The 27,909-nt window shown below is 37.0% G+C and overlaps 2 protein-coding genes across 3 annotated transcripts in view; both read left to right on the top strand.

Annotated features, from left to right (window-relative positions):
* The window catches only part of LOC140756428 (solute carrier family 2, facilitated glucose transporter member 8), a 42,168-nt gene extending 19,966 nt beyond the window's left edge, over positions 1 to 22,202 (top strand). For both annotated transcript variants that reach the window (XM_073091930.1, XM_073091929.1), the window contains exons 3-9: positions 12,049 to 12,278; positions 14,637 to 14,753; positions 15,271 to 15,477; positions 17,386 to 17,518; positions 18,652 to 18,881; positions 19,429 to 19,623; positions 20,409 to 22,202. In XM_073091930.1, the coding sequence (XP_072948031.1) occupies positions 12,049 to 12,278; positions 14,637 to 14,753; positions 15,271 to 15,477; positions 17,386 to 17,518; positions 18,652 to 18,881; positions 19,429 to 19,623; positions 20,409 to 20,684 (1,388 nt within the window). In that variant the 3' untranslated portion in view covers positions 20,685 to 22,202. The remainder of the gene's footprint in view (positions 1 to 12,048; positions 12,279 to 14,636; positions 14,754 to 15,270; positions 15,478 to 17,385; positions 17,519 to 18,651; positions 18,882 to 19,428; positions 19,624 to 20,408) is intronic.
* Positions 22,203 to 22,974: 772 nt separating this feature from the next.
* Positions 22,975 to 27,073, top strand: LOC140756649 (trypsin-4). Its single transcript, XM_073092195.1, has 6 exons — positions 22,975 to 23,204; positions 24,022 to 24,203; positions 24,943 to 25,040; positions 25,391 to 25,558; positions 26,147 to 26,265; positions 26,543 to 27,073. The coding sequence occupies exons 1-6, from the start codon at positions 23,065 to 23,067 to the stop codon at positions 26,715 to 26,717; spliced, it is 882 nt and encodes a 293-aa protein (XP_072948296.1). The 5' UTR covers positions 22,975 to 23,064; the 3' UTR covers positions 26,718 to 27,073.
* The last annotated feature ends 836 nt before the right edge of the window (positions 27,074 to 27,909 follow it).

The raw sequence follows: 27,909 nt of genomic DNA, 5'->3' as shown, positions 1-27,909 counted from the left end.
GCGGGACGAGCGTAAATTGAAAAATATACAGTTTCTGCATAAATATTGGAATTCGTACGAGACAAATAAGCAACACAATTGAAAGATAATCAACATAATACCGACTTATTTTCATTAAATTTATCCTTAAGTAGTTTAGTATTTTACACGAATAATACGTAAATATATCCTCATTCTCTTATGATCGCTAACATAGTGCCTAACACGTGTCAATAAGATCGTATCTGCAGTAAGTCAGAAAGTTTTGGTGGAGTATGACCATCGGGGACTATAAAGGTCATAGCTAGTCATGACTGAACTTGAATACAGATTAAATCTTTGTCTATACGTTTGCAATATCAGATTAATCGGCTGCCGTCTCACTGACTGTAACAATCACTTTAAATACTCGTATTATATACTAGGCTATACTGAGGTCGCTATAACAACAAATATGGACTATATACACTATACTACACTACTATATAAACTATTATTAACTAGTTTTTGCCCGCAGCTTCACCCGCGTCTAAAAGAAAATAATATGACATACTAACATACATAAAAATGTAAATTCGTACCTTCGTTGGAATGACAGTGGCACCATCTGGCGAAAATTGGACGTACAAACTCTGGAACCTTCGTGGGCTCATGGACAACAACTTTGCTAAAGATCATCACTTGATCAAATGCATAGTTTACGATTAAATCCTTACTAATATCGATTAAAATAATCGACTTTTTTGGTCCAAAAGATCGATTCTCCGATTAATCGATCTTAGATCACCATCCCCAGTTCCTGTGGGATTTCCGGGATAAAAACTATCCTATGTCCTTTCTCGGGTCTCAGACTATCTTTGTACAAAATTTCATTAAAATCTGTTCAGTGGTTTAGGCGTGAAGAAGAGACAAACAGACAGACAGACAGACAGAGTTACTTTCGGATTTATAAGATTAGTAAGAATAAACCCGACTGTATAAAAATGAAGCATGTTACTACTATAATTTACACGAACCCTCATGCATACATATGTTAAAATACGTAAAGGCGTTATGTCTGCAGGTCGTGTAAAAAACGAGACATAAGTACATCCACACACTCGAAACATTACCCTCCGCAGATGGGTAAAAAAAGCTTTGTGAAGACTAAAAATCGTATCTGAAATGTGCATCCTTTAAATGACGGCAAAATATATATTTCCTATTTCCAATTTTGCTGCCTAAAGATCGCTAGTTTCGTTTCCTAAAACGGTATTTTCGTGTCTTCGAGTTTTTCTTCGGGACACCGGAGCTTAAATACGGGACAGTCACATTCAAAACGTGACGTAGTCACGTTATTCATGAGTGAAATTAATATAAATAAATAAAGTAGGTCTTGAAGGTGGTAGAGCTTAGTCCTAAGGAGTAGCGGCTCATCTGTGGTCGACCTCAGGTAGGAATATCTAATCCTATCTGGAGTTGATTACGGATGTTACATGAGCGGCAGTACCCACTTACCATCAGGTGGACTACATGCTCGTCTGCTACTCCTATATTATATAAAAAAGAAGTGTGGTCGACGGTGGCTGTGACGTATTGGAAGATTTCTACCACCCTCAATAACTTATATTATGTGGCTATACAAAGAAAATAATAACACATGTTTTAAATAGAAAATAAATTTTATCACCTGTGCCTACATGCAATAAATAGGTATTTTAAATGTAAACAGAAATAGAGACATTATTATTTATTATGATAATAATAATGTTAATGAAATTGCATTCAATTATTAAATATTTATAGTAATTTAAATAATTAAAAAATGAGGTTTATCTTTACTTCAAAATAACCGCCACTTCTTATATTCATGCGACATAAAATGTATCATGTTAGTCACCAATGAATAACAGTTTTTTTGCCATATGAGTCACCACCCAAGGACCATCCACTTGTGATCAATCCCAGTAGAAGTCCTTTCTAGATTGTCTCCATATTACGAACCCATTGAAAACATAACAAACACAGCCCTCATTACTGCTGTTTTAAGCCAGAAATAGGTTATAGTACGACATATTATAACCTAAAAAAGCCAAAGCACACAATAAATTATTATTCAAATAATCTAAGTATGTCCAAATCAGAACCAAAATATTTAATTCAAAGTAGATTCCTTACAGAACTCTTTTTGAACATCAATAATCTACTACCGTTTCGCAAAGTGTTTCGTTACAAAGAAGTGGCGAAAGAATCTCTATCTATAACACACGTCATGTTTTCCATTAGCAATTCATATTTATACAATTTAAAACTTACTTACTTAACTTCTCAACTTAACTTAACTTAAACCACATAACCCGGCGTCGCTCCCACGTCGTCGGGTACCTTTTGAAGGTTTCCCCCTCGAAAAGAAAAAAAAAAGGTTTGTGGCCATATTGGCGCGTCGTATGTACGCAGGCGCTGACAACGGGCCACATGCCCATTTGAGAGGATCGCGCCCCTCCACGCTCGACCACCTGACGGTCGCTCCTTCGTGAACTCGAGGAGCAGGTGTCCTCCACCACCTGGAGTACTGACAATATGCACACGCAGCCTGGCACAGATCACATAGAGGACCGAACGCTGCACCGCTGCCCCACGGCAGTTCACAACACCGGTGGGCAGTGTACCCACTGAGGAGATTGCCCGGGCAAGGAGGGATCCCTCGAGGCCCGAAAACCCTGCGCTACGCGACGAAGTCACGCCGCGGCATAGAACGAACATATTGCTTGAAATGAATCGCATCGCCATAGCAAATTGTATGCCTACACCTGCTCGCAACAACTTCAGAGCGGACTAGCTGTTAGGCGCGAACTATAAGCCACTACCACTCATGAACATCTATATAATCTACCCTAATTAATATGAGATAAGAGTTCTACCAGGATTCGGTCACGGATGCGTTGCTTCTTCTGTGACTAATGTGGAATGCCTCGAAGTATACCTCCCTTACCACACCCTTCAATCCAACACATCAGCGTTTAACACTGCTGTTATTGAGCAGAAATGGATGCGGCTATGGTTCCTCCGGAGTCGAACCATGAAAGAGTCTACTCCGACCTACCGAATTGCATAGAAACTTCACTGAAAATTAAGAAAATTAAAATATACTGAACGTAATTTCAAAATATTTTTTATCTATGCCTAGGTAAATAAAAAATATTAAATTATGTATTTTTATCTATTTGGTTTCCACGGACTTTGATAGGAATTTTAATGACATAAGTACTAAAGATTCTAGAAGATACAAACTTTTTACTAACTCAGTATTTTTGTAACATAAATGTTTGTATAGAGAACCTATTTACCAACAAACATAAGTATGTAAGTATGAGACATTTTATATCAGACAAAATTCCCAACAGCTGTCTGACGTCATAATTCAACATTTTTAAGAATTAATTTACTGAGTCACTATAACAACCAGTTATGTTTACAGTGTAGATTTAAGCCATATGTATTTTATAATTTCTCAGAAGAACTTGACCCGAGGCCAAATAAATGTGAAACAAACATAACATCCGATTGTGCGTCAATACGAAATAATTTACGATTAAAATTGCAACAGATAAAATATATAAAAAAGAATTTGTCTTATAATACACACACTCAGGGCCGGATTTAGAGGTCTAGAGGCCTTAGGGCAACAAAGGAGTGGAGGCCCCCTGGCCCGAAATTATTTTACGAATAAAATGAACAATTTTTTCAGTTGACTTTTCAATAAATATTTTATTGTGAAACGCAGGTAAATTCTTCTAGTATTCATGTTTGTACAAAGTACTGTAGATAAAGGTAAAACAGCGAAAAAAAATATCCAAGGAAAAGATATTTTTTTCCCCTTCCTTAAATCCGGCCCTGCATACACTTATACTTCTTATACAATCAACTTAACAAAAAACTATTAACTGACTTACAGACGAACATAGATATATAAATAAATTGTGTGTTACATTGATCCGCCAAATTTGTGCGTTATTTCGACGCGCGCAACTTCGCCCTACTTATATATATTTTTTAAACGCGCCAAAAGAAGTATACCTTCAATGAAGAACGTAGTCGCTGAAGTGGTAAAAGGCCCATCACATCTGAAGGACCGAAAGGCCTTGGAGTTGTGCTATCACATATTAACTGTTTATGAAAATTAAATAAATATATTTATAGTTGCCAATGTAACCATGGTCACCTTCCCATCACCGACCTCCGCGGAAAAACAACAACAAATACTCTTTATTTGTACACCATATAAGATACATATAACACAATAAATGAGATAGCATACAAAAAGGCGGCCTTATCGCTTAGAAGCGATTTCTTCCAGACAACCTTTGGGATCACCTTTCTACAATCACCATAACAGTTTGGCGTGCAGAAGGTTCCAAATTCGATCCCCGGTAAGACAGATATTTGGATTAGGAAGTTATATTTCAGGGTCTGGTTGCTTTTGTATTCGTTTTTGTTTGTGTGTGGCACTCACGGGGAATCCTAGTTTGAGGCTGTGAGTGTAGAAAGCGTTTACTTACCTATACCATCTTGTGATATTTATATGAATATATAATTCCTTTAAACGAATGCTTACTCAAACAATTGTCTGCAAACCGGTACACCGACCCTCTCCAGGTATTAGTCGGTAATTTCTTTCTGAGAAGTGCTCGACCCCTGCAATAAATGCAAAACAGCACAGAACGAGTATGTGAGTCATGGTGAAATGCATTCCATTTCGAAACGGGTTTCCCTTTATCGTTAACCATTGCTTTGGGGTTTGTAACTGGGTAAGTTTAAGCGCTTTTAATGTCATTAAGCGATAACGCTTAAAACTCGGTATTGACTGGAGGTCCGAGGTTCGAATCCTAATTTTTATTTTTTTGTTAAATGATTATTAGAAATTAATTATCACTTACATAATAAATTAATAAATAATACTAGAGAATTATTATAAATACAAAATTCTCGATAAAATTAAAATTAAATAACAGTAAGTAAAATAAATAATAAATTAAACTTATAAAATATAGATGTCGTATATATCACTGAAAGATGTGAAAGAAAAAAATGTGAAGAAACATGCCTAAGAGTTCTTTAAAAAAATTCGAAGATGTGTGAAGTCTACTAATCCGCACTTGGCCAGCACGGTGTGCATTAGCCAAAACCCTTCTCATTCTGGGAGGAGACCCACGCCCAGCTGTAGGACAATAACCTCTTTCCTTCGGGAAGTCGGTTATAATGTATTGACGATGCCGTTTATAAGATCACCTAAGTACATTTTTTTTGGAGTTTACTCCTTAAGAAACGATTTGAGTTATAAGGCCCGGTACGGAAATTTTATGAGGAGTAAAATCAAGTGTAACACGAAAAGTTGAGGCGTAACGGTAACCAAAATATGAATCAAGAGTGCTTTTATTAATTTAAAATACAGTAAGTTCAAATCCCATATGAAAGTAATTATTACAATAAAAATAATTAGCAATATATAAAACATTAAAACGTCATTAACTAATTTGTTTACATTTTTGCATAAATTAAGTTATAGGTTTGATCATTTATAAACACTGAAAAATATGAACATTGGCGCCATAATATGATTAACAATCTTTTATGAACGTTTTTAAAGAAGAGTAACATATAAAATCAGCAAGCAATTGAATAACATATAATATTAGCAAAATAAGTTTTTAACATAAAGAGGCTTTTGTAAGTTACTGATATATTAATTTAACTTATAAAAATGGATGCATTATTGATCAGCACCATCTATCAACGATAAACGGGCAAAATCAAAACAGTATTATTTAATATTTATTACACAATTATTGCTAATGAATTATGTTCAAAATAAGTTATATAAAATTAGCAATACGTTTTAAATGAATTCTAGAATTATAAAACATTCAGAAACAATCCAAATTACATATAATAACATGTTTATTGAGTCTCATATAAATTTCATCCGTAAATTGCAACAAGGATATTTTATAGATGGCAAAGAAATTATAATTATTAAGTTTTAAGTTATAAAACGTTTAACATTGTTTTAAATATAAATAATTATATTATATTAAAATTTACTTTAATATAAACAATTATATTAAGTTACCATTATAATATTTGGAACCAAAATACATAGATTGATAAACTTGCAAACTTACAATTTATAAAACTTGCCACTAGATGGCGCTATTTTATATTATTTTGTAACATACTTTATGTAATACGCATTATTGAAGTAATATAAATAATCCGAATAATTACAGATATATGTTTGTTTCTCTTATCATTTTAGCAGATGCGTTCATTTACCTACCCTTTTTTCTATTCGATATATATCATAATTATCATTCGTAAGGAGTAAACTCCAATCGTGCGTCGTAGCTGACACACACACACTTTTTTTTTTTTTTATATTTTTTTATAATATAGGAGTAGCAGACGAGCATGCAGTCCATCTGATGGTAAGTGGCTACTGCCGCCCATGGACATCTGTAATTAACCCCAGATAGGATTAGATATTCCTACCTGAGGTCGGCCACAGATGCGCCGCTACCCCTGAGGACTAAGCTGGAATGCCTCGGAAAAGTCTTTCTCCCTTACCACACCCTTCAAACCGGAACACAGCAGCACCTAACACTGAAGTTATTAGGTAGAAATAGGTGTGGCGGTGGTGCCGCCGGAGTCGAACCACAAAGGGTTCTACCACCTTCATTACTAAGATAGCATAATTGTGCGCTAAATTTAATTTTAAATAATTACAAATTGAACGAAATAATAACAAATCAATATTAAGATGATTCATTTTTAATCGACAGTTAAAACCATATGCAAAGTATATTCTCACCAAACAACATTGTAGAGGTTATCGAGGTTCAGAGCACATCCATAAAAAAAATCACGCACACACAACACACACGTAGGTAAAGAGCTCGTCATTCGCATCTTGCTTAATTAAAACTAGTTAATACTCGTGGGTTTGTCTGTTAAATCTATACAAATAAATAAAATTGAAGTTTATTTTTTTATAATATATAATAATAGGAGTAGCTGACGAACATGCAGTCCACCTGATGGTAAGTGGCTACTGCTGTCCATGGCCATATAATCAACCCCAGATAAGATTAGACTCCTACCTGAGGTTGGCCACAGATACGTGGCTACCCTTGAAGACGGCTGAAACGCCCCGGAAAACTATGTCTCTCTTACCACACCCTTCAAACCAGAACACAGCAGCGTTTAACACTGCTTTTATGAGGCAGAAATAGGTATGGATGTGGTGCCGCCGAAGTCGAACCACAAAGGATTCTACCACCTGAAATTCCGTGTGTACTAATTAGTCAATCTTATTTAAATGTCTGCAATTAATAAAAAATATTATAACACAAGCGTAAAGGTTTATTATTAGATAAATATTTCAAGGTCTTAGGTTTTGCTTCGTTAGTGCTATTCTTAGTTTTTAACCACAATCTACTTGAATCTTTAACGATTACGCGTTAATAGATAAAGAAACTTAACGCCTTTGTGGCCGGCCTCAAGGACTTTAATTCTATTTGACCATTTACGCATGCTCGTTTCAAGTAGAATTTATAAAAGAAAAACTTTGTTATTTATCAATTCCGACTTTCGCAAAATAACCTGGATAATAAAAATAAGTAAAAAATGACATATTTTTTCTACGCTGACACCGGATGACATCTTGACATTTGCAGTTTGCTTTGCCGTCTTACGAATTTTCGATCAGGCCGCGTGTCCTGACGCGAGTTTAACATTTTTTACCCATCACAAAGAGTGCACAACGTCGCTTAAGAAGTTTTCACTTTTAAAAAGTTTTCAAAGGTATGTGAAGTCTACCAATTGGCACTTAGCCAGCCCGGTGGACTATGGGCTAATCGTTCTCATTCTGAGAGGAGACTCGTGCCCAGCAGTGGGACAGTACCATTACTGTCAACCCATGTTGATGATGATGAATTGTTTATGTTATTTTTAGCTTTTCGGAGTAACACTTACTACAGTAATTGTGGAGAATTATTCCATTTTAAGTTCCAATACAGTGCTGATTAAACATTATTGGTTAATAAATAATTGTGATGTAGTTTCCTCTTCCCAATTTGTATATTTAATTTAATTGCAACAACAAGGAAAAGGCATAATTCTGTGAAACCATAAATAACCATAACACTTCTTTACTTGATTATAATATGCGAGAATTGCAGATTTTAAATTTAATGTCTGCATAGATAATTATTATATTGAATCATTGAAATTTATCGGAGTTAAATTCCAAGTATCAATAATAAATATTTATTTATTTATTTTATCACTTAGGTATTTTGATTTATATTTTTCAATTCACTTCCAAAACGAATAACTGAGTAAGTAGTATGTCCACAAAGTGACGGCAAATCGTTGCTTTTACGGACAATATAAAGTTTGTAAGGCAGTAAAATTCTAAATGGTTCTACTCCTATGTTTGCTCAGTAACAGCAGTGTTAAGCGCTGCTGGTTTGAAGGGTGTAGTTAGGGAGAAATACTTTTAAGATGTTGTATAGCTTAGACATCAGGGGGAGCGGGGCATTTTTAGCAAACCTCAGGTAGGAATGTAATCCTATCTGGGGTTGATTACAGATGTCCATGGGCAGCAGTAGCCACTTACCATCAGGTAGACTCCATGCTCGTTTGCTACTACAGTATTATAAAAATGGCTCTTACTTATTTAATACAGATTAAGCTTCTGTTGTTCATATCACGGTTACGATGTCATCCTACTTTATCACATTCTACAATGTTTAGCAAAGTCTTAGATGAATGTCGTAAATTTTTATGAGCAAACATTTATCATTATCATTTATCAAGCATCTTATCAGTACACTCATGAGTTTGCAGGCTAGATGGGTGTCACAAATTTAATATGGTTGCAAGATGGCAAATATTGGTTTTAGTTGGCAGAGAATATGGTATAATAGTAGGTATAGTTTATATAATATTACTAGTAAAGCAATGTTTAACTTTCATAGTGCTGGCTTTCAAAATGGCAAAATTTAAAATAAGCTATCAACCCCTATTTAACCACCTTTAGGGTTGATTTTGGAAAAACCCTTAGATTAGATTGTTATTACTTTAAATCAGAAAGCTAAATACCAATTTTTATTCAGTTTGCTTGAAAACTGACGACTTTCATACTAACTTTCAACCCCCATTTAACCCCCTTAACGGTGGAATATCAAAAAATCCGTTCTTAGTGCGCTTCTACATTATAAAATGAAGCCATATTTTAAATTTCATGAATGTAGCTTTAGTAGTTTAGTCAAAACCTTGATTAATACGTTTTGAACGTGAGTATCTTTTCGCTTTTATATATATAGATTAGGAATAGTTGTCAGGAATTTATTAAAAACAAACGTTTATAAACCGAGAACGTTCTACTTCACAATTTTACTTTACAAAGTTATCAAAATAACAATTAAGCATACAAATTATAGATTTGACAACAAAAGTGGCAGAGTAACGTTCTTTACAATAGTCGGAAAATAACTGCCCAGAATACGATCTACAGTGCTTCTTTAAACGCCCCTTTTTCGTTAATACCCTCATTTGACAATTATATTTTCTATCTTCTGTTGACGTTACTAACAATATTTATATAATTAGCAATAATGGAGTAAGCAGTCCGTCTGATGGAAAGTGGTTAATGCCTCCCATGAACACCTGTAATCAACCCTGGAGCCTTAGATATTAACCACAGATTCGTTATCTTCCTTGCTCCAAAAGAACACAGCCGTATCACAGTACAAATATATAGATCCTTATACTGTGGCCGTGCTTAACCGCCGCGTGCGCGTGTTTTTTTTTTATAGTTTAAACTAACGATTAGGCAGACGTGCTACCTGACGGAAAGTAGTCACCGTCGCCTATGGACATTTGCAACACCAGAGGAGTCGCCAATGCCTCGCCGGCTTTATATAAGAGCTCTTTTTGCCCCTTGTGTGCCCCATGTGCCCCATGTGTGTGTTTTATGCTGAAATAGGTGTGGTGCCTCGAACTTCGAAACTCGAACCACGATGGGTTCTATAAAAAAAACAACGGGAAGCATGTTCTGGAAACGGGAAACTAAAACATGCCAATTAAAGAAGCAGGGGCGGCAAAAACTGTACAGCCTAGACCTTATTGCTTTTTAAATCCGCCACTGCTCCCAGCAATAAATCCATAAATTCTTTATGATACATAAATTCTTCTGCCTCCTAAAGTCGGGTTCAACCCACTACTTTCCCACTGCTGGGCACGCTCCACCATCGCTCCTCGCTGTACTTCACGCACCTTTGAGAACTTTTTCAAAACTATCTGTCGTGTAGATATCCTGGCGCCATTTACTTCATCGTTACAATAAATAATAATTAACTTCTAACACACACAAAACATCCAATAATCAATCGTGCCCAGGTTCGAACCCCGGTGTCCCTGTTGTTCCGGGGCCAGAATAGGGCTACGGTATCCCCTGCCTGTCGTAAGAGGCGACTAAAAGGGGTTTCCGGGGTTGTCGGTGATGAGAGTGGGAGCTCAAACCGCCCGGACAGCGACCCCGGGAAGGACGGCGGTACGTGTGGTCGCATACCGTTGTGCACACCAGACGGTGTGGCGAGCGACAAGCTCACCTGGGTGGAGCCCGACGGGGCTATGCGCTAAGAGGACTCCGGTTGCGTTCCTTTGGAGATCCCAGAGTCCTCTACGCAGCGCCGAGGACGGGCACCGGGGGGGTTTTAGTGCGGTAAAAGTCCCACATAACCCGGCGTCACTCCCATAACGTCGGGTACCTTTTGAAGGTTTCCCCCTCGTAAAAAAAAAAAAAAAAAGTTCGAACCCCGGACCTCCAACTGAGAGGTCGTTTTTCAAACAACTTTGCCATCACTGCTACGCCTGCGGAAGTAATTACAATCATTCTTTGACTCGGGCCCGACAATTAACTATTGTTTACCAGTTGTTGACAACCGTCGATTTTATGTAACAGATAATGCCCGGATCATACGAGTTGGCTGGAACCGACTGTGGTCAGTTCATCTGCAATTTACTAGTAATTATTCCTGCATGGATCAAGTGATAGCGAGGTCGGATTTCAATCATCTATACAAATAAATAAAATGAAGCGCCTTCTCAGATCAAAACAATTGCTGCTTTATATGTGTACGCTCGCAAGCTCTTAAAAGTCTTATGCCTGCCACACACTATATTTTTTTTAAACAAATCCCAGTGCAACTTTACTGCCATACAATTCGATTAATAAATATGTGAAGCCTGTTTTATTAGAACCGTATAAAGTTAATTACTTACCCGACCAATTTTAAAATTTAAATGAACTATTAAATTAAATTTATATCCAGTTATTTTTTATTCACAATACACTTTTCTTGACATATGGCGGATATACGACTAGTCGTTATTTTTTGCACTATTTCCTTAAGTTAATTAAATATTTGTTGGTCCAAATTCCGACAACATGATCAGATAAAAAATATATTATCAAGATTTAAAAAATGAGACCGAATTTTGCATAAAGTATATTTTCCTTTTGCTATAAGGAAACACGTTAATTTTTTTTATACTTACCTGCATTAAATTAGTAGCGAGAACTAGATTTTTGATAAGTAAAGCCTGCTTTTCATCACATGCGTTTAGATAGGGGATAACCTGACGGGTCGCTGCAAGAGACACAATGTTGACCGTGGCCGAGCGTATTAGAATACCAATGGTTGCGACAAAGACCAGAGAAATACCGTGAGGTTTTAGCCGGTAGGAGTCCGGCATATCCTCTTCGCTGCCCCCGCGACTAAACATGCAGGTTTCTCCCACGTAAAAAAGGGATACAATGTTCAGAAGAGTCCATTTCGCCACTCATACACAAAATCTATTTTAAAATGAGTTGGCGAAACAAAGATCTTCAAAATTTGACTTGATTTATTAGGATAACTTTTTTCCTAGATAAAGTCTAGAAGGCACAACTTCAAATCTTGTTAGAGACGCTCACGATTTACCTACACTACTGCTGATCACATAACAATAAAAAATCTTCCACAGTAACCATCCCCGTGCTGAACTTTGGGATGCTGATGGGCTGGCAGTCACCCATGACGCCTATCCTCCAGGCAGCGGACGGACCAGCATCAGAACCCATCACCGACGACACCATATCCTGGATGGCCTCCGTTACCTTCTTCCCGCCGATCTTCTGTGGATTCCTGGTCGGAGATCTTGCTGACCGATGGGGCAGGAAGATCACCACATTGCTGACCTCTCTTATGCTTGTGGTAAGTGTTTTGATTTTCAGCATATTTGTTTTCTACGCCTAACGAAAATTGCGGACTATCTCATGCTAATCTTGTCATCCCAAGGTTATCTAGTAGCTTATCTTCAAGTCATTCCTAAAGTGGATCACATTATTATGTGCTAATTATCCAAATGCTGTTAATCTGTTAGTGGTAAAAATCTCTTCTCAAATAAGAATTTAGGTAGATACATTTAATCGCAGTAGGTAATTACAGAGGAAAGTACAGATTGGTAAACATCCTTAAACTTTAAAAAGATTTTTAAAACGCTCATGTTTCTTCGCAAATTCACCGTCAAAGCATAATTTGTAATATGCAGATCGGTATGAAACCTACCATTCCATAGAAATAGCACAGAATCGCACTACATCGAAGACCATCATAGACAAGGCTGTTCTTGATGGTCACGACCCTCAGTCATGAGGAATCGGCTAAATAGAAGAAATGAAGCATAGTGAGAGGTCGAATTTAACTTAATTCGTTGTTCTTACATATTTGATATTGTTCCCTAGTTACAGGGCCGGATTTAAGGGAAGGCAACAGGGGTGGCAGCCCCGGGGCCCTCACAAAACAGGGGCCCCCACAATAGAGACGTCGGATATTTTTTTAATTCCGACTAGTAAACACTAATAAAATATATATATATATATATATATATATATCTTTTCCTTAGATATTTTTTTCGCTGTTTTACCTTTATCTACAGTACTTTGTACAAACATGAATACTAGAAGAATCTACCTGCGTTTCACAATAAAATATTTATTGAAAAACTCAACTGAAAAATTGTTAATTTTATTAGGAAAATAATTTGGGGCCAGGGGGCCTCCACTCCTTTGTTGCCCCAAGGCCTCTAGACCTCTAAATCCGGCCCTGCCTAGTTACATGCATCAGTTAGGAGTAAGTGGCTTCGGCGTTCGCCCTTTATTAATATTTACGGCCCTTCTAAGGACTCATACTCGTACCAATTGATAGCAACAATTAAAGGCAGAGCTCTCAGAACTAGGGCAACCAGTTTGTTTGATAATTCAATTCAATTGATCCTCATAACAGCGATGGATTGCTGGATTATGATAGATTGACCAACTATTTCTATGAGCAGCCCAGTTTCAAAAAACTCTTTAGATATCGACTTTTACATATTAGGGTATTGTCTTAAAATGTGGTGCTTTTATTTCACCAATAGACTTTTCCGATCCACTAATAAGTGTAGATTGGTACTGCGTTTCATTGGAAAGGAGTGAATGTCTGCTAAAGTACATATGACACAACCATCTAAGTCTTCAGGAGTAGCAACACTACTGTGACCAGCTTAAAATGGACCTGATTACAGGGGTCAATAAAACCAAAGGAAATATTTTTCTGAAATCTTGATGTGAAACATCTATAGCCGCACGTAAAACCGATTTCTGGCGTGGCGACGCATGCCGACGCATGCAGCGTCGCCACGCTATACGATGGTATATATATACAGTCTATATGCAGTAGTGTGTACGGTGTGGCGACGCGTCGCCATGCGCAATCGACTGTGCGATACTTAAGTAGTCACGATTTGAAATAAATTCGTAAATTTTTGTATTTAATGAAAATAAATGTTTATTCAATAAAAAGTCATCGTTATCTGGAAAAAATCGTAATATTTTATTTTATCATTATGACATATTTAGTTCCTATCACAATATGTTCTTTTCTGCATATTACTTTTACAAAATAATGTCCATGTTTCACATCTGCTAGGCGTCCCGTGACGGCTCACATTATTTTCACTTTGGATATTTTTGTCACGATGGTAAAGTTAGTTTTAAGAGTCTATTATCAAGATCGTCCGCTCGCACGCACAACTGTTCACATGCAGAATAATATATTAGCGGAAAGTTATCCTAAAACAGGCCGCGAATTCACTTCCAGACCTTTGAGAAAGTTATTGAGAGCGCTCAGTCGAACAATTTTGATTTGAGTTAAAGACTTTAAAAATGAATTAGATTAATAATACTATTCGTCTAAAATAGTAATATACGTGTAGATAAATAAAGGTCGTTGTAGGATAATTAATAGTTTTATCTACTACGGCCACTAAGTAGATGCCGTCAGCGAAGAGTACTTAATGATCGTAGAGTAGTTACACTTACGACTTAATAAGGGCTGGCCCTACAAGCAATCAAAGAAAGATCGTCCTGTTTGAAGATTTATTTGTTTCTCGCATATGCTAAGTACCTACCTAATTCAATGGACTTGTATGTTCTTTTGGATGGGATGCGATCACACAACTCCAAAAAAAGAACTGCATCATCTTTTTATCCATTTCTTAATAACTACAAAACTATTACTTTTGTCAAACAGATCAGCTGGGTCATCACCTTGTTCTCCTTGGATCCCTGGGCGCTGATAACCTCCAGGGCGGTGGCGGGGCTGGCGTGCGCTGGATGCTATGTTGTCACACCCCTCTACTTGAAGGAAGTGAGTAAAACCATAGCTACAATATACTCCTTTTTTGTACAATGGAAGCAGAAAATATTATTGCAATGTATTCAGGCTTGAATCCTTCGATCAACATTACTAATCGATCGAAAGTCGAAGCTTAAATCGGAACGTACCGTACAAAATATACCTATCCGATATATCTGACTAACCAGAACCTTCTAAAAAGAATTAATAGTTTAAATTTGACAGACACTATTTAACCCCTACAAACCTCTATTTAAACCCTACAGCTGGAAAAGTTTTGGACTGGGACAGATTGGTTTCACCTTACTGCTTCAATACAGATTGTTAGATAAAGTTAGAGACCAATCCGAAGTTTTAACCCGCTAAGAGGCCTCTAACGAGGTTTGAAATAGGTACTGCCATCCAATAACACTCAGGACAATAGCTTAATTTAACATTCCACCCATTTCTTTAGTTACAACTTTAATTATAATTTTACCAAACTCTTCATCAACTACATACATTAAAACTCCACCAATTCCTCACGCAGGTAGCATCAGACAACATCCGCGGCGCGCTGGGTTCCCTGTTCATCCTCTCCCAGAACCTGGGCTACCTGGTGGTCTACGTGGCGGGGGACTTGCTCTCCTTCGACACAGTGCTGTGGATGTGCACCGCAGTGCCTGTGCTGCACATGTTCGCGTTCCTCGCTATGCCGGAGACGCCTGTGTTTCTTATTAAGCAAGGAAAAATTCAAGTAAGTTATGTTTATAGACGACACGTGACGAAGCGGTCGTGATACCGTTCTGACGCGCAAAGTTACAGGTTCGGTCCCCGGCCAGACTAATCTATATGATGTAATCATTGTTCTTGGTTTGGGTGTTTGTGTCCATGACACCCACGATACAATAGAAGTGTTTCAAGTTTTGTTTAATAAGTTTCGAAGTTTAAACTTCTCATGTCATTAAAGGGTCTTGGATACGAGGCCCAGTTACAAATTTCTGGTATTTAAAAATTTATTTGCACATGTTTTGCACGGGAAAGTAAAACAACGTAAGAGAACTGAAAATTCTGCAAAAAAGAAAGAATATTAAAGGTGTTTGTAGTCAGAAATCCGCATTATTTCTAGATATCTAATGAAACGTAAACGCAAACCAGAAACAGTTATCTATTACTGCTGCAAAAAATCAAATAGTTTTGCACCTACCCGGAAATCATTAGAAATCATAAATCTATTCGTATCTTATACAACAAATCAATGTTGTCCAGTTTCCATATTAACAAGTTTTAATCTAAGTATAATAACGGTATATCTTTATCTTTGGATTGAACTATATAAGTATGTCACTAGTACGAACTACGTAGTTAAATTCGTCCAAAATTTAAAAGAACATCATTGTGATGTAAAAATATGAAAAATTATTTGACAACAAAATTATTATTTATTAATTATTATAAAAATATAAACTCGACTGCCTAAAAAATTTCTATGTCAATGTAAAAGTCTATGTCATACCTACAATTTAGACAAATCCAACCACATCTCGTAAAGCGGTTTGGGCTGAAGGGCTTGCCAAAGAACGAGACATACCTACATATGTTCGAAAAACATTACCCTCCGCCGTCGAGTAAAATGTCAAAAATGTAACAGTATAATAAAATTTGATGCAAGTTCTTATAAAATTGTGCTAAATAATGGAGTCTATATTTAGCTGGGCTCAGGTGTCCTCTCATAACGAGAAGGATTAGGCCATAGTCCACCGCGCTGGCCAAGTTCGTATTGGTAGACTTCACGTAGGTACCTTTGAGATTTTTTTTTTATAAATCTCTCAAGTATGCAGGTTTCCTCACGATGTTTTCATTTACCGTTTAAGCCAGTGATAGTTTATTTTACATACATCATTTTGTAAAATCACAGGTGGGATTTGAATCGCAATATTGAATTTTATATTGTAATATAGTCTAATTTTTTTACAAGCCCGCTGATTCAATATGATGATTGATGCAAAACGCTAAAGATTTATATGTAATTTATTATAATCATAATCCATATCCATAACAAAGAGTCGTAATTTTTCCAGTCAGTCAGATCCGGAAATAAATTAATTGAGCTTAATAGCTGTTACATTTGCATTAAACTGCCATGCACTGGAAGTATGTTGAAATATTTATCATTTATAAGGTGACAACGATTTGATCGGATCTAGATCCAATAAATAGTGCGAGTTGACCTCGCATACTGAGGGTTCCGTACCACCAAAATTTCATTTAAGTATTTTTATTTTTAGAAATTTGTTAACATAGCAAATATATAACTAAATACATTGTGAAAATGTAAACTGTCTACCTGTTACAGTTCAATAGATAAAGCGAAAAATAGCGGTTTCTTGTATGGCGAGTGGCGATCCACATTTATTTTCAAACTTATTTATTTTTAATATTTGTTGTTATACCGGCCACTGGTTCACATATTCTGTTAAAAAATATTTTTCTTATTTATTACGATTCAAGAAATAGAGCCCAGTGAGCGACAGACCGACAGCAGATACTTACTTGTAGGGTTCAGTTTTTACCCTTTTAGTTTTGAACCCTAAAAATAACACTTAAGTACGTCCCTTAAGTTGACTTTATCAAGTTTCTGATGGATAATTTGAACTTGTTACAGGAAGCGAGGCTAGCTTTGGCGTGGCTTCGGAACACGACGACTGATGACAAGTACCTTGAAGAAGAGATCCAGGTGATGGAAAGAGAGGAGGAATACGCGAAATCCGTCCAAAAAGCCACTTGGAAGAGTATAGGTATGTAGCTTAATAGTTGAACTAATTTTTAGAGCTTTTACTTTTTTGTATGTATAATATAGGAGTAGCAGACGAGCATGCAGTCCACCTGATTTTTCTCTTATATTTAGATTCTCTTAGATTTTGATGTTTGGTAGTTGGAAGTCGAGGTACAACTTAATCAAAAATATTTCTTATTCTAATGTATCTACGTCTGTAACTATACTGTTACTGTATTTTTCACTATTCTTTATTTATTACAGATCTTATACAGATATTACCATAGATATATTATCCTACTGGTTATTACAGAACTCGAAGCATAAATAATGTTTAATTTTATACTGGCTCTCCTAGAAAATTACCTTTTTTGAGTTGTACCGTTATTCATGCAAGGCAACAATGTGTAAAAATACGCGGATATTATCATCACGATTTAGATTTATAAATTTAATTTCAGTTTGTGTAATTTTCCTTCTGGCTGCGTTTCGTAATGACGATAACCACGCGAGCCTTCAAGCAAGCTTTGGTATTAAATTACGAACGGACTTGTAGGTTGTACAACCTTGATTCCTCCTGTGGTTTTACGAAGAATTTTATACTTGTTGAGCACGATCGCTTATTGATTACAGCAGAAATATTGTTAAGCCGTATTCTCGTTATAGATGCATTGATTGAAATATCAATCAATCTTATATTTTCTATGGGAATAAATATATTGGTTCCTTTCGTTTTAGAATGAGTTTCCAAATAATAAAATGCTCTTCAATTATTTTTAATAATAACATTAAAAGGTGCTTTTGGATAAAAATGGAGTTACGAGGTTTTCAAAGTTAGCCGACATCTTCATAAGAACATGAATACCTACAAAATATCGTACTTACATGAAGTTAACTCAATTTAAGTTCCTCTGCAGCTCAGAAAAATTATAACTTATTTATTAATAAAATGTTTTTTCTACTTCATTTTTTTATATTTAAAGCCAATCTATTTCATGCGTAACTAATAAACTTCAATCTCGACCAATCTTCTCCAACCAAACTTCAATATTTGGCAATAAACGCAGAGAAAAATTGTCTAAAATTCAAACTTTAGTAGAAATTACTTAAGATGTCGGTAAGAATTGGTTAAATGCAGATCTTTCCTTTCCACAGTGCAAGACAAGACCACCTTCAAAGCATTTCGGATATCCCTAAACGTGATGCTATCCCAAGAAACCTGCGGCTACTTGGTCGTGCTGATGTACGCGGGCTCCATCTTCGAGCAGGCCGCGGAGTCCATCAGCCTGCACCTCAGCCCAAACAAGCAGACGATAGTGGTTGGTGCTATCCAGCTCCTGGGATCTATTGTCGCCAGCTGTATTGTTGAGAAGACTGGTAGGAAGGTGCGTAAAAATCGCTGGCAATCAAATAGTCATAAGTAACGGATAGTATGAATTTTCGAAGAAAATGTAGGCATGAAGCTTTGATATTCTTAATCGAATCTGATTCTTGATATGAATTATTTTTCAAAAGGTAATAGAACCAGTATTTTTTGACCAGGGTACTATCCCCACAATCATATGAGGCGACTGTCTTTCCACAAGAGTTGCCACGGCATCTGTAAGCAGCTGGAATCTGGTTACAGGCTAACCCCATTTTATACATGCAAATTTTATAAATCTTATTGTATTTATTGTGTATTGTGTGTATCGTATATTAATACTTGTGTCATAGGTGCTAAGCATAAAGAAAATATCGTTTTGTGTCAAAACATAGAAATCTACATTCAACATTTATATATTTGGAATCAAAGCTGCAACTCCACATGACAAATCGTCATAATTCCCACTACACCTAAAAAGTCCTTTTTATCAGTTTTATAATCAAAATATTACTTCTGTCGCCAACCATTTCAAGAACACATCTTACAGCAATCATATTTGTCCCCAGTGGCTTCTAGCTGGTACATCCCTGGCGACCGGCCTCTCGATGCTGGCGCTGGGCATGTGGTTCTACGTGACGTCACAGGGCGTGTGGCTGCCGGGCTGGCTGCCGGTGCTGGCGATGTGCATGTGCATCTTCGCTGATGCGGCCGGCTACCAGCCCGTGCCGTATGTGATTACGTCGGAACTATTCTCATTTCAAGTAAGTTGATTTCATTTAACGTTTATGTTTTAGTATTTCTGTGGTTTGACTCCGGCGGCACCACCGCTACACCTATTTCTGCTTTATAACAGCAGTGTTAAGCGCTGCTGTAGGGAGAAATTATTTTCCGAGGCGTCCCAACTTAGTCCTCAAAGTAGCGGTGCATCTGTAACTGTATCTAATCCTATCTGGGGTTCATTACACATGTCCATGGGCGGCAGTAGCCACTTACCATCAGGTGGACTGCATGTTCGTCTGCTACTCCTATATTTAAAAAAAAATACCAATATGCACTTGGCCAGCGCGGCGGTCTATGGCCTAATCTTTATTCTGAGAACAGACCCGTGCCCAGCAGTGGGACAGTAATGGGTTGATGATGACGTTTTAATAAGTTTTGATTCATTTTGGAGATGATTTGAAGGAGGAATTAAGTTATTACGAAGCGAGATTTCGATATAATTGGTCGATTCCAAGACGCAACTCTAATAACTAACTGATCGAATTCTGTACTTAAATATCACGTTGAAGGAAAACATTATGAAGAAAGCTACATTCCTCCGTTGTTTAACATCGTATTAACTAATTATTGAACTGATATCTATCTATTCTATTATTCACTACTTATTTACCATAAACGTACTTTATCGATGGAACAGATTACAGTAAACAGATTCAAATAGGTTTTCTTGACCAGTACGATGACTGTTCCGCGGATGTCATGCTGAATTTTCCTTCTAACGTCATAACAGAATGTAGTACTAATAGTTCTATAATTGCCTTTCCAGCACCGCGGCATGGTAACATCCTTCGTGAGCAGTGTAGACGCCCTCAGCGACTTCGTCCAAACAAAAGCCTACGACCCCCTCCTCAAGCTACTCGGCATTCACTGGGTCTTCATACTCTTCTCCATCGTCTGCTTCCTTGGTACCGTCTACACTGTTCTCTACGTACCAGAGACGAAAGACAGAAGCGTGGAAGAGATCTACGCTCTTCTAGAAGATGGCAGGCAGAAGGAGAAGAGGAAAGACGTAGAAACTGGCAAGGAGATTAGCAGATTGTGATGGCCGTTCTTCTATCTGTGTTGTAATGTAGTTTATGTAAACGCCGATTTGTAGTGATTCTGTGATCTTTAAAAATGTAACCAATGATTTGCAGCTAGATCGGCCTCCGTATAAACGGACTTTTTATGAATAGTTATTTGCTGTAATTTCTATGTTATTAATAATTATTACTCAATCTGAAAATTATTAAAAAAACTATGTAAAACTTAGAAGCTAAAAATATGTAGAAGGAATGTACAATTAAATCAGTCAAAAGTCTTGAACCTATAAAAAAAGATGTTTTTATTTGAGAACGGACGTAGATTTTAATTGTGATGGATAATGTATAACATACAGGCATAAAGCGTGATGGATACGTGCTATGCAAGTACATAATTGAGTATTCTCCTGTAAAATGTGTGTTAATGTAATGTATCTATCGTAACAGCCGCGCAGATATGGGGTGTGCCTGTCAATATATTGTATAGAAAATCTCACCCACGGCCCAAGCCTTAGGCTTTTTGTCCACTGCACCGTCACCGAGCCGATACCGAGAATGAGAATATTTCGGGCTGATTTTAATTATGTCGTGACGGCGATAGTTTGTCCACTGCGACCGATATCGGCGGTTTATTTTGTTCCAGCTGTCACCCGTGTGACGGCAGTGTATGGACAAGTTCCAATGTGTTTTACATTGCCGGCACATCGGCCCGTCAATAACTCGGTGCCGATTTAGCGATCACGCCGATGTACCTACTCGGAATATCGGCAGCCGGGATGACGGTGCTCGGGTGACGGACGTTCGGTGGACAAACTGCTATAGTAAATGTATGTACGCTACTTCGGCGCTGTCATTAATTATCGGTATCGGCTCGGTATCGGTGGTTGGTGGACAAACAGCGTAAGGTCTAAGCCCGTTTGATGATGTAACATCTTATAACATATTTCAATAAATATTACAATCCAAATAACGGCATTTATATTCAAGTTAATTGTATGTCAATATTCGACTCCATTATATTGATTCCAGATATCGCGAAACTGTTTAAGTTATGTTCACTTAGACCATTCGTTTCGTTTGACACAGTGATGTGTAAATAAATCTATACAAATACCCCTATTTTGGATTGCGATATTTATCAAACATTACTTATAAAATAAAAAATAAATTGTTTTGTTGGATATCATGAAGAGACTACGCTAAGCGCCTTCTGTTTATTTTTATATTCTAAGATTTATGAAATGTTTATAATCCTCTTTAATATCTAAAATAATCTATTATTAAATAATTACTTACCTATGTTTATGTATATTATATAGCCAGGTTTTATGGCTAATTTTTATGCTATTTCGTTTATTGTAATATGAATCTTAATAACTGTGATAAAATCGAATAACACAATGTTATTACACAGATACCGACTGATGTGTAACGTGCCGCTGACTCCGAATGTGATATTAGGACGAATTATTATTGTCTAAATACTGGTATTATTAGAAATTAATAAGTATATAAATAAATATTTATATTCCTTGGTATTCACGTCTTTTTAATTGCATCTTTACCTTTGATAATTATACGCAGTATATAGCAATGAAACAGTTAAGTTACCTGATGGAGAATAGTCATCGAAGAATCTTCTTTTTAAATATACAAATAAGAATAGGCGCATTAATACATTATGCTTAGTGTATCAGAGGTAAATAGGCAACTATTTCGTTTACAATGTTTATCGAATCCATAGCATAAGAGTAATAAACGTAAAAGCAATTTTGTTTATAACCATTGCACAATTTTATTTTAGGTCTAACATTTGAAGTGTTATTTTGATCAAATGATCTCAAAAGAAACAAAATGAAGTATATTGTGTATTTCTTAATATTTTGTTCCTACTTTATTTTTGTAACAAAATCTGACGATGGTGCGTCTGTCCGTAAGTTATAGTTAAATTCATTTTATAGATTTCATCCCTTTGCTCTTTGAGCTTTATCGTAAAACAATAGATACGACAAAATATGGTATCTCGTAAAGCTGTATGGTATTCCTGTACTCAGGATGGATATTTACAAAAATTAAAAAAAAAAACAACATTGTAGACGTAATTATTGCCACAATATACGACTATTACAAGACGCAAAAGGTTTTCTATAATCAAAGCCAGGATGATTGATAGACATTATATCCATGGGCGGCAGTAGCCACTTACTATCAGGTGAACTGAATGTTCGTCTGGTATTACAATACTTAAAAAACGAGATACGTAAACATTATTATCACAACTTTCAAGTAAAATTCCGCGTAAACCTCGAAGACGATGAACCTATCCAAGACGGTCGACGTCGGCACGGGAGGAGTCACTTGCGCATACGCAACGAGTACCCCAGAGACCAGAACAAGTTCATGCGGATCCGCGGTGGCAACACCACGGACACGAAGAACTATCCCTACATGGCGGCCATCATCATCAACGGACGGCTGTGGTGCGCTGGCACGATCGTTGATGTCAACTGGGTGTTGACTGCTGCGCATTGCTTGAATTAGTAAGTTAATATTATTTAAAGGTGCTTCGTGGTTGAACCCATTGTGGATCGACACTGGACGCACTATCACCAAACCTGTTTTTCTTTTTTTTTATAATATAAGGGTAGCAGACGAGCATGCAGTCCACCTGGTAAGTGGCTACTGCCGCCCATGGACATCTGTAATCGACCCCAGATAGGATAAGATATTCCTACCTGAGGTCGGTCACAGATGCGCCGCTACCCCTGAGGACTAAGCTGGAACGCCTCGGAAAAGTCTGTCTCCCTTACCACACAATTCAAACCGGAACACAGCAGCGCCTAACACTGCTGTTATTAGGTAGAAATAGGTGTGGCGGGGGTGCCGCCGGAGTCGAACCACAAAGGGTTCTACCACCTTCAATCTTCTTACAACGGCACTGGCGTTGCCTTGTTTCGTTTTGAAGAGTGTAAGGGAGACATACTTATCCGAACCGTTCCAACTTAGTCCTTAGAGGAGGCAACGCATCTGTCAACCAACCAGCCAACCTCTAGCATTTCATTTTTATCTCAGCAGCAGCAGCTACCATCGGGTGGAATGCATGCCCCTTTGGATTCAATTCTATCCATAAAATTTCTATTGATGCTGATGGACCGAAGGTTCCTTCGCTCCAAAATTATTACAAGTTACCTGAAAATAACAATAAAAAAGCTAACTTAAGTGCCATACCTACCTAAAGATATTAAAAGTGTCATATTAAAAACTAAACGCTACACATTCAATGCAGACTCTTGCCCGACAACCAGAATAAAGAGTTGAAAACTTGCCTTTGAGTTGGGTAATTCGCTTATCCAACAGTGTCCTGCACGTGTCTCCCATGAAGACTCTAGGCCAGTTCGTGAAGGTCCGCGTGGGGAGCTCGAGACCTCACGAGGGCGGAGTGCTGATGGAAGTCGCGGGGGCTGTCCGACACCCCAAGTTCGAAGAGGAGCCCGTGCCGCACGCTGATGTTGCTTTGTTGAAGCTTGAAGAAAATCTCGGTTACGATTTTCTGTTTTAGTTCTTAAGTTTTATAAGAGCCTGGTGTTTTTTTTAAGTCAATTATATTTGAAATTTAACGTAGGAAATATAACGAAGTTAGTAAGTTTGACGACCCATGTAGCGGAACGGTCACCATACCGATCTGACGCAGAGAGTTCCGGGTTCGATTCCCGGCCAGAAAATACGCTAAAACGTTTCGTTTTTACCCCAGAATTTGGCAAGCACTGGCGTGGTGTATTGCAATTACAATCGAACCACAAACATTCTACTTAGCAATTAAGTGGCCAAACTTTCTTCATATTAATATGAAACAATTAATTCATGAATAGTTTGAAATAAATAAATATATCATTTTTATCATCATCAACAACCCATTTCTGTCCCACTGCTGGGCACGGGTCTCCTCTCAGAATGAAAAGGATTAGGCCATAGTCCACCGCGCTGGCCAAGTGCGTGTTGGTAGACTTTACATACCTTTGATATTTTTTTTTATAAATCTCTCAGATATGCAGGTTTCCTCACGATGTTTTCCTTCACCGTTTAGCAAGTGATAATTAATTTCTAATACGCACATAACTTTGAAAAATCCGAGGTGCGTGCCTGGAATTTAAACCCTCGATCGAGAGGCCGAGTTTCTTAGCCACTAGGCTATCACTACTTTTTTATAACGATATCTATTTATATCGAACATTTTATGTCTATTAATGATTTTACTGACTTATTTAAAAATAATTGCAGTATTTGACAACTACGTGAATTTGCTGAAAATATACGATGGAATGAGAGAACCATTCGCTCAGAGCTTCATTGTCGTAACCGGATGGGGCACAACTAGGGTATCTTCACCACTTCTATTGTTATGCTCATATGACTTAACTGATTTGAACTATATTAGTGATAGGCGATTTTATATCACTAGGTACGTATGTTATATTTTTCTATTGGCTGGATGCTTTTCATTTAACTAGGACTAAGCAAGTTAAATTGCGTGGTATGTAGTGTATTAAAGGAGACCTACTTTTCCGAGGCATTCCAGTTCAGTCCTCAGAGGTAGCGGCGCGTCTGTCGCCGACCTTAGGTAGGAATCTAATCTTGTCTGGGGTTGATTGAAGTCCATGGGCGGAAGTAGCTATTTAGTTATCAGGTAGATTGCATGCTAGTTTGCTACTTATATATTCTTCTTCAGGGATCAGATACAGCATTCAGAGATCACACGCCCGACCTCCTCAGCGGTCGTCTGAAGGTTCGCACACGACACTATTGCGCTGATGCTTACCAGCTGGTCAACGGCTTCCGTTTCACTGAGGACTTCTTCTGCGCTTCCCTAAGAAACGGCTCCAGAGATGCCTGTTTGGTAAGCACATACTTTAGACAAGAGTTATGTGCATTGTATCAGTCGCGTACTCTTTCAAATCAGCCGTGTACAATGCTTTTCAACTTAGTAACCTCGTGGCAGTAGGAGACTGTAGTAACTCCAACCCTATTTCGGCAGAATTCAGAAGTATACATGTGCCATTATTTTCCCATTTGCTTCGTCTGGATTTTACGTTCAATAACTAATTTTGAATTTCAATTAGTGACCGAGAGAACATCACCATTTCCATCATACACCCGCGTGGCGGAACGGTCATTATACCGGTCTGACACGCAGTCCCCGGTTCGATCCCCGGCCAGACAGATTTCTAAATGATGAATTTAGGTTTCTGCTTCTGGGTCTTTGTTTATTTGTCTGTGTGTGTGTGTGTCTCCATAACGCCCACGATACAGGGAATCCTCTTGGCGTGGGAGGGTGTGGGGTAGCAGGAAGGGTGTGGGGTAGCAGGAAGGGTGTGGGGCTGTGAGTGTAGAAAGTGTTATTAGAAATAATCACGAGTCCCTGCGAACAGGACTTTATTCAAACTCCTTTTCTCGATGAACTAATCTATTTATCTTCTCCTAACAGTTTGATGCCGGAGCGCCAGCGGTGCAACAAAACAGACTGATGGGTATCATGAGCTTCGGTCCAGAGCGATGTGGCCATGAATTTCAACCTGCGGTCTTCGTTAAAGCATTTTACTTCAGGTGATTAAGCATTAACCTTTAAAACAGTATTACGAATTTCTAATAATGTTAAAAAATATTCCTATTATTGACAAACAACATAAGCTCAAAATTTTATTAAATTAAGATCATGATTGTATCAAATTAACGTTAAATATGAAAATTCTAAATCTAGAAAAAAAAATCGCTATTTTTAACAATGTTTTTTTTTTTGGAACAGCATAATACAGTTTAGCTGTTTCCAAAAAACATCATACTCAGAACTTTTTCGAACTTTAAATCATTTTTTACCTTCCAGAGACTTCGTAAAGCACACGATATCCTCATACAAAACCACGGCAGAGCTGATCGAAGCTATGAAGGACATAGACACGGAGATACGACCAGTGGTACACGTGAAAAGTGCTGAAGGGATAGAGAACGACCCGCGCGCCTGGGAGGACGTCACACATCCCGACCAACGACACGACTAGTTCACAACGAATCGTAGACACTAAATACTGTATTTTATTTTGTTTATTTTTAAGTTATAAAACAATTATGTTATTATTCAAAAATATTGATCTTTTTAATATGACACGGCTTTAAAATTTAATGCCCTTTATATAGACCTATGAGTTTCAGTTATTATCATTAATCATAAAACCTCAAGATACTACATTGTCAAATTTGAAAATCTGTGACAATACAACTTTGATAATAAGACAACCATAAAATTGATTATTACATCAATCTACAGGGTTATATGCACAAAAATATATTGTCTATTATGTACAAAAATAGGATCAAAATAGGACATTCACTTAGGAGCATTTTATTTCTTGCCTGAAATCGGTATTTAGATATAAAAACACAAAAACTTGAATATCTCAAAAACAAATCACTATCGGCTAGGATACTTAATGACAAAACCTATTGAAAATGAGCTCTACTTTTACCCCTCCAAGGGAATGTATCTAATTTTCAGTAATCCTGTATATATTTCTGACTGCTTAAGATCTAATTCAGGGAAACCAAAAATAAAGACATAATGTGTATTTATTATTTATTTTATTTTAATACATAACTACAGAGAATCATCACTGCTTGGCGCAGCCGTGAGTCGGTTGTTTCAAAGTTTTTGGTACACTTAACGTAAACGACACAATAATAATTAAAACATTCTCATTTCACCGCTTATACGAAACGAGAGGACATCGGGCTAAGTAGGACACCAACTAAAACGTAAGGTATTTCTAAAGGACATAGTTATTGATCGCACTCAATATGATAAAGATATACCCCCGATATTAAAAATCGATCTATCCAATGTTTTACCAAGATTGATATTTGACCATTTCTTCATACTAGAAATTTGCAAAACTCGATCTTTGATAGTAAAAAAATGGGACAGATTGATTACAAATAACGGACCAAAACAAAATAATTACTTACGACGATCGAATTTATAAAACAAATATAAATTAAACAAACAATTTTTAAAAATACAGATCCCAAACAAATTCAATTTTTTACAAACAAAAGCTACAATAACTGTTGCCTTTAGAAATCCTGATACGAAACTAAACAATTTAAAAAAAAAGGAAATTCTTAATTAAAATCTATCTATTACATTTAATACGTGTTGACCTTAGGAACGCAGGCCTGTAGAAAGAATTACTTAAA

Source organism: Epargyreus clarus, unplaced genomic scaffold, assembly GCF_041222505.1.
Source record: "Epargyreus clarus isolate Ecla_fem2 unplaced genomic scaffold, WU_Ecla_fem_2.2 ptg000035l, whole genome shotgun sequence".
NCBI classification, from domain to species: domain Eukaryota; kingdom Metazoa; phylum Arthropoda; class Insecta; order Lepidoptera; family Hesperiidae; genus Epargyreus; species Epargyreus clarus.
The sequence above is the reverse complement of the archived record's forward strand: the minus strand, read 5'-3'. Positions and strand labels throughout refer to the sequence as shown.